Source organism: Lynx canadensis, chromosome A3, assembly GCF_007474595.2.
Source record: "Lynx canadensis isolate LIC74 chromosome A3, mLynCan4.pri.v2, whole genome shotgun sequence".
Lineage (NCBI taxonomy): Eukaryota > Metazoa > Chordata > Mammalia > Carnivora > Felidae > Lynx > Lynx canadensis.
The window spans coordinates 68,525,622-68,537,796 of NC_044305.1; the positions used below are offsets into that span (position 1 = coordinate 68,525,622).

Below are 12,175 nucleotides of genomic sequence, written 5' to 3' on the forward strand. Positions count from 1 at the left end.
GCTGTCTGTGGCAGCAAAGACCTCACTCCTCTTAAACACCAAACCTAAGATACAGACTGGAAAATTGGCTAGTAGAAAATTTTTCTGTCCCTGAATACTTTACACTGAACAATACAAGATACAATGAACAGAGGCAGTTTCTCAGTGACGTTGACTAAAATAGGCAAAGAATGGTGAGTTATCTGGTGAAATCCTCTCCAAACCTATGCGTGCTTTCCAAAAGTTAATTCCACTGGATACAACAAATGTATTTATTGATTTTTAATGTTTATTTATTTTTTGAGAGAGAGACAGAGACAGAGCACGATCAGGGAAAGGGCAGAGAGAGAGGGAGACACAGAATCCAAATCAAGATTCAGGCTCTGAGCTGTCGGCACAAAGCCAGATTCCAGGCTCGAACTAAGGAACTATGAGATCACCACCTGAGCTGAAATCGGATGCTTAACTGACTGAGCCACCTAGGTGCCCCTGGATACAGTAAAATTAAAGTGGTAAGAGGACTTACTCCTAATAAAAGAATGAAATATATCATAGGTGATTAGCCAAGAAAGACACTAAGGGGGGGAAATCGGTCCCATGTTCTAGAACTGCCATAACCGAATCCAGGCCTATACTTCACGTAGCCATAATGAAATGAGTTGCCTGAGAAGTGTGGGTTCCCACACCTCATAATACCTTGCCTTTCTTCGCTCCCCCTGGTGCCATAGTGCTTAAGCTTTGCAGCGCCCAGAGTATGTTTGAAAGCTGAAATGTTTCAAGCTAATAGTGTTCTGGAAATCAAATTTATCATAAGATTTAACTAAAAGTTAAACCTCTACTGTACATATCAATTGGTGCTCCAAAATGCTGGTTTCCCAGAACATCCACCAAATCCTGTCTATGTTTAGATGCTGGTAACAAATAGAAAAAAATGAAAAATGCAATCACTGCACCTTCCATATATTCAGAAGTGTTGAAATTATAAATGTCAAAATTCTAATTTCATTTGCCTGTGTCTAAGAATATTTCCCTGCTAATTATTTCAAATTACTATAGACATTTTGCAAGCTATATTAGGCTTTATATATAAGTTGTGAACATCCATAAAAATAATTTGTCCTATACATCTAACCTTTTGTTCTCAATATAGATCCACTTTCTTTTTTAAGTTTATAAAGAAATGCTTACACAGTCTTGTCCTCTGAGGGTCTTATTTTTCACTTACCAAATTTATTTTTTCATAAATCTTTATCACTGATGAGAATTTTCTCAGATGGTGCTGTTGATTGTTTATGTCTCCACTTTCCTTTCCACTTCCATTAGAAGCCACAGGGCACCTTACTTCTTAGAGAAGAATGTAAAACTGATTTGGGGATGAAGGACTTTTAGTCCAGACTGCACCACTTTATCAAATATTTACTGATATGAAACCTAAAAATATACACGGTAGGTACAGTATTCATGTGGCTAATTATTTAGTAGACTCAGCCCATGATTTTACACCACAGGGTTCTTATTAGGAACACCAGAAAGGGAATCAGAGCTTCTAGACACATGGTAATAAATATTTTCACTTACAATGAATAATTTAGCTCTTCTGGCATCCACTGTATAAAAAATATATTTGAAATAATTCCAAGGTCTCTTAGTGAAGGTAGAGGTTTTGGAACACAAGAACAGGCTGTATGGTGCCCCTTTCCTTTGTTTTCACAGAATTCTGCCTGCTTTTGTGATATACACACTGCAAAATTTTTCCTTGTTTGTCAAGATGATGTGAACATGAAACGATGTTTCTTCTGTAGCATTTCCTATGGTGAGTTTCTAGATTTCCAAATCACCAATTTTCTGAAATTTACCAGCCTTGCCCACAGAATGCTAACGAGCCTCTGCATTCTTCATTATGGAAATGGAAAAGGAGCTTTCCCTCAAATTAACGCTAGCCAAAACTGGAATTATTCTCACACTAGTTTCAAAATGAAAATTCTCATAATAAAATTAGAGATGTAAATTTATCTCAAAATTCAAGGAGATGATTCAACAAAATGAAAAGGAGTCTATGTGTTAAGGCCATTTTTCTTTAAAAACTTAAAGGGAATTCACATTTATTCACACTCTAAAATCATAAAAAAGTATTAGAGTTGTGAAGCCCTCATTTTATGAATGGAGAAGTCAAGTACCAGCAGATTAAGTAGTTGGTCTTCATCAAACCAGTAGCAGTAAACATTTCTTCAGTACAATCTCTTTACATAAATCAATTAGAAGAAAATGTTTTAAGATTAGATAAAGTCCCAAAATAACCCATTCACAATGGAACCATGTTGAATTTGAGGTGAATTGGGATTGTTTGTAAGGGTAGATCTAAAGTTTAGACGAGCAATCCAGGCTGACAATGGTGTAAATTTCACAAGGAAACAAAAAGAGAATCCCAGACCAATTTCAAAATGAAACCAACATATATAAAGGTGCAAAGAAAAAATAGGTATAAACAAAAAGGACTGCTTTTCTATTAATTGTTTCTTCTCCTAAAATGTTTGATTGAATGTTTCAAAGCAGAAATTTTGTGTAGTCCATTAAGGAGGAGTCTCTTAGATATTGATGGGAAAACAAAACAAAACGAAGCAAAAAACAAGTGATGTTGGAATTTTCCAAATGTAGTTTCACAACACTCAGTGGCATAAAGCCTAAAAACAAAACAAAAGAAAAAAAAATCACTTCTCAAAGAGCACACTGAATGTTAATTTTTTTAGCACTGACAAATGGACAATGCTTCAATAAAACATTAATATTAGGGGAAGCTGAATGAAGAGTGGACTTGCTCTGCTTGCAGCATTTCTATGTATTTAAATTATAGCATTTATTTTAAAACTAAAATATAAAGGATGCACACTGATCAGATCAAATCTTATATATTACATATAAGTTGACATAACTGACATTTATATAATAATTTTCATTAAAAAGGTACAAATACAGGGGTGACTTGGTGGCTCAGTTGGTTAAATGTGCTACTTCAACTCAGGTCATGATCTCATGGTTCATGAGTTCGAGCCCTGCATCCAGCTCTGTGCTGACAGCTCAGAGCCTGGAGCCTGCTTCAGATTCTGTGTCTCCCTCTCCCTCTGCCTCTCCTGGGCTTGTGTTCTCCTCTCTCAAAAATAAATAAATAAACATTGAAAAAAAAGATGCAGATACATTCATAAAGGAAAAATATATATAACCACCACAACCATACCAAAGTAACCTGTAAAGCCAACCTCCCATTTGCAATATTTACAGACACAAAACATGTATTATGTTCACTTGCATGGCATGTCTTTGGAAATGTCCTTCCATTGCAGACTTTCAAATAAACCAAGCATATACTTTTTTTTTTTTTTTTTAATTTTTATGTTTGTTTATTTATTTTTGAGAGAGAGAGAGAGAGAGAGAGAGAGAGAGAGAGAGAGAGAGCAGGGGAGGGGCAGAGAGACGGGAGGACACAGAATCTGAAGCAGGCTCCAGGCTCCGAGCTGCCAGCACAGAGCCCAACGTGGGGCTCAAACTCACAAATGAGTGAGATCATGACCTGAGCCGAAGTCAGACGTTTAACTGACTGAGCCACTCAGGTGCCACCCAAGCATATACTTTTCTACTAGATCTTATCATTTTAGAACCTTGTCTTTCTTCCTAAAGCACTACAAAGAGTTCATGCATCATTTAGAGAATTGCTAGACAGAGAAAGAGATAGAGATCAAGAGAGAGAGAAAGAGGGAAGCTAAAGTCAGTATTTATTTTATTATTGAATCAGTAGCCTTCTGTTTAAAATGATATCGTCTATTGCAATTGAAATCTTACTGGCTATGTGGGAAACCATAAAGTCAGGAATCTAGGAAACCCTTTTTGCATGGATGCCTTCATCACTGACCTAAGCTTACTATCTCTAGCTTGAAATTTTAAAGAGTAATCAAGAACTATTCAATTTGATATTTTACAACTAGCTATCATTTCAGTCAGTACTAATCAATGGTTCATGAAGTTCCCCATAATTATTCACTGTATTTAAAACCACTCACCGAGGAAATAATAGTATTGATAACTATTTCAACAACGTGAGTAGACTGTTTACATGATTATCACTATTCAAAACTGTTTCACTCAAGGCCAAACCCTTGCTTCTTGCCTGTACCATCCACATTCTACTTTCTTTACAGTTGGTACCATTCAAAAAGAAAACAATCAAATAGAGAAAAGGAAGTAGAATCAAGCAGATTGAAAATTATTACTGGGGTAATTTACAAACACACTGAATTATACCCAAATCATTCCATCAGTAAAAGGAAACTGATTTCTTATATTTTCTCTTATTAAAAAAATTATTTACTTAAAAATAGAAGATGTGAGCAGGGGATGGGCAGAAAAAGAGGGAGAGAGAATCCCAAGCAGACTCCACACTGTCAGCCTGGAACCTGATGTGGGGCTTGAACTAATGCACCATGAGATCATGACCTGAGCTAAAATTAAGAGTCAGATGTTCAACTGACCAAGCCACCCAGGCGCCCCTTGATTTGTTTTTTTTTTTTTTTTAAGGAAAATGTTTAGCAATGAGGGCTAATTTTAATAAATAAAGAGAATATGCAGGTGAGTTTTAAAGAAAAAAAAAGTTATACATATTTAATTTTTTTTTTTTTTTGAGCAAGAGAGAAAGAGTGTGAGCAGGGGAGGGGCAGAAAGAGGGAGAGACACAGAATCTGAAGCAGGCTCCAGGCTTTCACCTCAGCACAGAGCCAGATGCAGGGCTCAAACTCATGAACCACAGATCATGACCTGAGCAGAAGTCAGACACTTAACTGACTGAACCCCCAGGCGTCCCAAAAGTTATACAGGTTTTGCATTTACTTTTATTACTCACAAGGCATAAAAACTGGCTTTTAATAAATCCATATGTTTCCCTGAGAACATGTAGAACAGGAAACAACCACCTTGACTGATTTTGAGACATGCTACTTGGAACCTTGCTTGTTTCCAATACCCTTGTTGCATTACACACCACTTCAGAGGCTGGTACTGGTGTGATGGGATGTGTCGCTGACCTGATTTGACCTGATTTTGTGTTGCTTTCTATTTTGTGACTGCATAACTAGGGCTGCTGAAACAAACACAAGGGACATAGAACAGAACAACTTCTATGTATCTACTTAACCCATAGTGACCTCTCCTATCTCCAAACTACCATCAAGTATATGGCAGATGTGCAGCAAATATATTTTCATTAATTGATACTATAGGGTAAAATAGGTCAGCTTTCAATACTTTAGTTTTATATGCATTTTTGTAGACTCTTCAACTGGACTTTTAAGACAAGAAATATCTGAATTTCCTTTGAGTCAACCACCATATCTAGCAGAGTTTTGGTATAGATAAATTAATACCTATATATATCTATATATCGATTGATCTATATATATATCTATATACATATATCAATAGATATCTTAACATATTTTAACTATCAAATGTACAAAAAACACTGACATAATTGCTTATATATTATAATTGCCAATATTCTGGAAGGAGATAATACACTTCTTGAAGGCTAAGAAAACTGTTGGCAGACCCAAGAGTAGCTGTTTTTCCTGAAATTTCTAGTTATATGTATCCTTTAAACCTATTAGCAGCTAAATATTTACCAGTGTTTTATACAGACATACATATTCACACACACACACTACACTCAACTCTGAAAATGTTGTACTTCTACTATAAACCTAATGAATAGATGATCCACTCAAGTCTACCTGTGCTAATTAAGAGAAGTCATGCTACGTACTTGAAAAAAATGATTTTTAAGCCAACGGGAGCGTAAGTGGTCTAGAAAGCAGATCTAGTCGTGCAGGTGACCCACTGTGTAGACAGTTCACACACGAGTAATTTAGAATTGATACCTATGCAACTCCAAAATGAAGTGCTTTTAAAAAACATCAAAACTCTATGCAATATTGATCTGACAATAACATAGTCATATTTTGAAGTCATAAAGATAATTTTAGTTTTGTACCTATGGTACATACTTTATTATATATACATAGTATTTACATATATAATCTATATTTTTGCATATATAATATTTTTTCATTAGAAGCAAATTCGCTTCACTGGAAAATTGACTGGGAAGGCATGGTCTTTGAAGCTGTAGCAGAGTTTTCAGTTGGAAAAATGTGAAGAGATCACACAGGTGAAGACATTTTTCCATAGCATTAAACCCCCACTTTATCCATGAAGTTACCAGTAAATCTAGGCTGTGAATTTATGTAATCATATTTTTGGTCAAAAGTCTGAGAATCAAGATTGTGGTATCCTACAAACCCCATTATGTTTTAATTAAAAAAGCAGTGGAAACAAAGATGGGAACATACAGACTTTAGGACTAATTTCTTTAGGAGACTGATTTCTTTTGGTTCCCTAAGATAATATTCAAGTCACTCTCATCATTATATTATAGTTGTGGGAAAATAGTAAGAAAAGTATGTGAGCCTCTCTGTTAACACAAAAAATAATTACAGGGGTGCCTGGGTGGTTCAGTCGGTTGAGCGTCTGACTCTTGATTTCCTAACAGATCATGATCCCAGGGTCATGGGGTCGAGCCCCACTCGATCAGGCTATGCACTGAGCATGGAACCTGTTAAGATTCTCTCTTTCTCCCTCTGCCCTCTCCCCAACTCACACTCTCTTTCTCTCTCAAGTAAAAATCAAACAAAAAAAAACCCTAAAAACAACAACAACAAAAAACCCACTAACTTAAAAAAAATAATTACAGGGGGACCTGGGTGGTGCAGTCGGTTAAACGTCTGACTTCAGCTCAGGTCATGATCTCACAGTCTGTGAGTTTGAGCCCCGCATCGGGCTCTGTGCTGACAGCTCAGAGCCTGGAGCCTGTTTTGGATTCTGTGTGTCCCTCTCTCTCTGCCCCTCCCCCACTCACGCTCTGTTTCTCTGTCTCTGAAAAATGAATAAACCTTAAAAAATTTTTTTAAATTAAAAAAATAATTACATTGTTATTTCACATGTAGTTTCAAAAAATATATACCACAACATATATGTATATATTCATAATACACACACACACACACACACACATATATATACACAACACAAATACATACCATGGAATATTACTTGGCTATAAAAAGATTGAAACCTTGCCATTTTCAACAACATGGATAGATCTAGAGGGTATAATGCTAAGTGAAGTCAGTCTAAGAAAGACAAATACCATATAATTGTACTCATATGTGAAATGTGGAATTTAAGAAACAAAACAAATCAGGAAAGAGACAAACCAAGACTGTTAAATATAGAGAACAAACTGGTGGTTGCCAGAGGGTAAGTTGGGAGGAGGGATGTGTGGAACAGGTGAAGGGCATTAAGAGTACACTTATTTAGAGGTGCCTGGGTGGCTCAGTCGGTTGAGCGTCCAGCTCTTGATTTCAGCTCAGGTCATGATCTCATGGTTCATGAGATCGAGCCCCACATAGGGCTCTGCACTGACAGTGTGGAGTCTGCTTGGGATTCTCTCACTGCCCCTCCCCCACTTTCAAACTCTCAAAATAAATTTTAAAAAAAGAGTACGCTTATCGTGATGAGCACTGAGTAATGTTTAGAATTGGTGAATCATTATATTGTGCATCTGAAACCAATATAACACTGCATGTTACTTATACTGGAATTAAAAAAATAATTATATATATGTATGTGTGTATACACACACACACACACACACACACACACACACATACAGACATATACCACAACAATGAAAAGAAAAGCATATACCTAATTTTAGAAAATAGTTCTGAGATAGTTACTAATGCTTAATCAAGTGAATTCAAAAAACGGAAAAAAATTTGAGAAGCAAATGGGAATGTATGGTGATAACCACTCATCATTTATGACACAAAAATTGAAGGTATCTCATATATTACTGTCTTCATTTGTTAAGGGAAACTAGAGATATCCATCAGTTTATACTTGTCTATGGCTTTTCCTAATTATTCTGTATACTGGAAATTGCTCTTCTACTAGATATTAGTGTGTTTGGCTCCATTTTCTGTGCCAGAGTGATGAGGCAAGGGAGTCTTCAGGAGATTCAAATACCAATTGTCAAGTAAATGAAAATACAATAGCAGAAAGTAAAACCAATCTTTGCAGGTCAATATGGTAATCTTAGTAGAAGTCAAAGAAATCGAAAGCCTAAATACACACAAAAATGTATAAAGCCAAATTTGGTGTCATTACACTGCTGAATTTATATACAGCTTATTGTGTAGTAAAATTGAGGTCTGGAGCAAATAGCATTTGAATCCACAAGTGACAGGTAAAGCAGCAGAGAAATAAAAGACTGGAAGTAGGGAAAATGGGAAATGAAAAAGACTAAATAATAAAAGGCACCACTTGGTCTAAGGATAATTAAATATCCACTAATACGGTTCACCTATGAATTTTGCTAGTGCTCATATACTGGAATTAAAAGCGACCAATTTTGCCTGGGAAAAAGTCTTGTTTCAAATGAACTATTTCCAAATGGGCAGAGTAAGCTTAGTTCTTAAAACATTTAAACTTAATATAGACAATGGCTGAAAGTCCTTGGCTACATGTTTTTTCCCCCTCCCATTTGAAAACTACAAAGTATAAGCCAAGAGGGCTTTTCCCATCAATTAGCATTCTGCCTACTGCATCCATCATATAGTTAATTGATTGCACTTGTAGTTTATAAATGCACCCAGATGCTGTGGGATGAGCACATTTCGTAAATTGAAGGAGCATATGGAAGGCACACAGACAGTAACATTTCATCATAACTACCCAAAACATCCTTAATATGCAATGCTACATCACTAATTACTATGTAAATATGTAAGCATTTCCCTGGTTAATGTCTTGGTGAGAAATTTGCTTGGCAGTTGAGCCCAAATACTATTTTGACCAGACATTTAATACCACTTCAGGGCTCTTCTAGTTTCATTCCACTTTGCCTGTAAGGATTACATGGTGTTTAGCCTATTATGCAAACTTGATTGGGCAAATCAGTGAAAACATTTCTTCTTTAACACTAGGTCATCTTACTTAGGGAACACCAGTCAACCCTCAAAATTACAAATACCTATCCAAGATTCTGTCTGCAGGCTCTATTTCTTTCTAAAAAACATTGGACAGAATTTGCCAAGTGAGGAACATTTTGTTGCTTAGTGGACTCTTTCATTAATTTCTAAGAGAAGGGCAAGGAGGAAAAGGATTGCATAAAGTATAAGAAACTGGCTCAATTCTTCGGCGCTGGGGAAATTAATATAAGTGATCTGAGTAAATTATCTTGAATACCTCAAGATGTCAAAGGTAAAGTTTTCATTCTCTTATCCAGGACCTTGGTTCAAGCCAAGGTCCAAAGGGTAAGTCAAGAGAAATATGCAACATGGCAAAAGTTCACTTGGAAAATGGTAATTCTCTCCATATGCAAGGTCCACTAATCAAATGATTGAGTGAGCTGTGGGTGACCCATGAATCAAAAGATGTATATTTAAAACTTTTAAAATTTGTGTTTTATTGGTATATTTTGGCAGCATGATTTTGGTCAAGTTCATTTGCACTCAGGACTGGAAACTGTGTCCAAGTTCACCTTAAAATTTTGTAAGAATTATTAAAATTATAGAATTCAGAAGTAAATTGATTTTCACTTTTTTCCCCAGCCCTTTGACCTTCCTGGGCAAAGACTGCACAGTTCTCTGGGCATTTGGGTGACAGAAAGCTTGATAGAGAATTCTGAGAGATAAATTTCATTTCAGAATTTGAATTAAACATTGGTAATAAAGATCCCAAGCTTCCTAAAAAAAAAATCAACAAATACTTAAATAAAACATTCAAAGTTATTCTAGAAATGAACCTCTATTTATAAGCTAGAAGTAAAATAATAGTAGATTAGTCAGCATGGGCTCTTAATATTTTCAGAATCAAAAGCTTACTTAGGGAAAAAGTCAGCAACCCCTAGAGATGCTTGAATCATCTAAGGTGATTCATATAAGTTTAGTAGTTACTGCCACATTTATATCTAGATACCACCAACCCAAATAATACAATAGTTTAATTTTAATTTTGCTCCTACTTTTCCTGAACACGGCAAAGAGAAAAAGGTTACAAACAACAACCAATAGACAACACATCATTTATAATCTGGTGAAGCAACTTCTATTCGTAAGATTCCTTCCCTACTCGATGATTCCTTCCCTAATTTAATGAAAAATATTTGTTACAACAGACATGACATTGTATCTCATAATTAAAGGAAGATGCAGTCAGGAGTTCCCTTGAAAAGAGAGGGCAGGCTTCCTTCACTATCAAGCCCGCTCTTCCCCTCCCGGCTCCCCTTTTCTGATATGCAATTCCTTCTGTTCTCCATCTGCTCCGCCCCCACCTATTGTCTGTACTCACTGCCAAGCATGCCAATCCCATCTGGCCCTACTCTTGCTTCTACTGGCTCTAATTCCCATGGGCCCAGGAAATATATGAATGCCAGGGCTTTTTCCCTTTTCACAGGAATAAGGACTAGCCAGGAGGGTATCAAACAATTCCCCAAAGAAGTCACACACACATGAACATGCACATGATCTCTTGCATACACAAACAGCAGGTTTAGAATCATTTCATAGGCTAAAATAAAAAAAATATATATATATATACTTTTGAAATTTTTTTACCTTGATGCATTTTTAAAAATTAAAATCTTACTATCTTTGAAATAATCAATATTTATATTTCAAAAATATAAACACTTTCATTAATCCCAGACATGCATTTTTTTTTCAGAAAGAAGTAACTAGTGTAAATAAATGTTACTTAAATCTTACCATCATGAAATATTTCCATTAGTTAATCAGGTTTAATCGTTGACCACTAATACATTTTCTGTTGTACCAAACATATATTTAATTCAGACATTCCAGCTTTACAAATTCTCAACGAAAACCCACTCTGCCGCAAAAAGCATGCATGGTCAGAATCTAAGCATATTTAGGCAAAAATATCACCAAGTCATTAATGATAATAAAGCAGTCTGGCAAGTATTGAAAGCAGCTTTTATTCATGCTTTTACTTGAACCAACTTAATACATATATATATATATATATATATATATATATATATATATACACACACACACACACACACACACACACACACACACACACAATTTTTGGTTGTTTTTGCCACAAGCATGCTAAAAAACCTCTGAAGCTCACAAAAAGCAGCAAACAAAACTAGAAGCAATCATGCTCAGGGTTTAAGGACATTAAAAGATTTAAAGCATCGTTTCTATATTTCATATAGAGCGTGCATAAATTTGACATGCAATCTCCAAAAATAAATATTGTAACATAAATCTTAAAATTAGTTTATCCAAGAGAGTTTATTCTTATTTTCATTATTATTGTTCTTAGCCTTCTGGTATCTTAAACCCTGCATGCTGCAGTTCTAAGCTGTGCTGAGCACCGGCTGTGAGAGAAGAAGCTACCTGCGAGTTTTCACAGTGCCATCTCATATCCATGTCTGTCTGGCTACCCTGCGTGCTTAGAGCTTTTTTCTTAATTCTTAATGGAAATCCTAGGAAATTTAGTCCATCCTCTGAAATCAATACTGGTGACAGGAGAGCTCCCTGACTCAGTGGGAGATCAAGATGATAAATTGCCTGCGCATCAGCCTGGCCTATCAGTGCCCTGCACACAGATGGGCGAGAAAAGACACAGAAAAGGCTCTATCAGTCACGTGTCACCGAGGAACCAATGGCTGACGCCCTACTGCAGGAAGGGATGCTGCAGTTCCGTCTGCAGTTGACGAGGCTGTTGGTACACAGCCCAGCCCGCGCCCTGCTCAAAAAGTAAGCATCGCTGCTATTGTTGAATTTACTCCCTGGCTGTGACTGCATAGAAGAACGGACATCCCTCTAAATGCGACCCAAATAAAGACCTTTTTTTCATGCGCAGAGAATTTTCTCTATATTGCTTTCTAATCCAATGCGATCGCAAAACAGAAGGGAAACTTTTTTTTAACATCCCAACCCTTAAACTCTTATGTGCTTCCCTTCAGATGATTATCATGTTTTCACCTAATATTAAATTAGAAGCTTAAACTGTGCAATTAGCATGCAACCCTCCTAACAGGATGGCCGCAAAGCTT

At 36.2% G+C, this 12,175-nt stretch overlaps 1 protein-coding gene across 1 annotated transcript in view; it reads right to left on the bottom strand.

Moving 5' to 3' along the window:
• The window catches only part of LOC115511232 (neurexin-1-like), a 699,173-nt gene that overhangs the window by 41,041 nt on the left and 645,957 nt on the right, over nucleotides 1–12,175 (bottom strand). Inside the window, 1 exon segment of the mRNA XM_030311788.1 lies at nucleotides 1,658–1,673. Within this exon segment, the coding sequence (XP_030167648.1) occupies nucleotides 1,658–1,673 (16 nt within the window).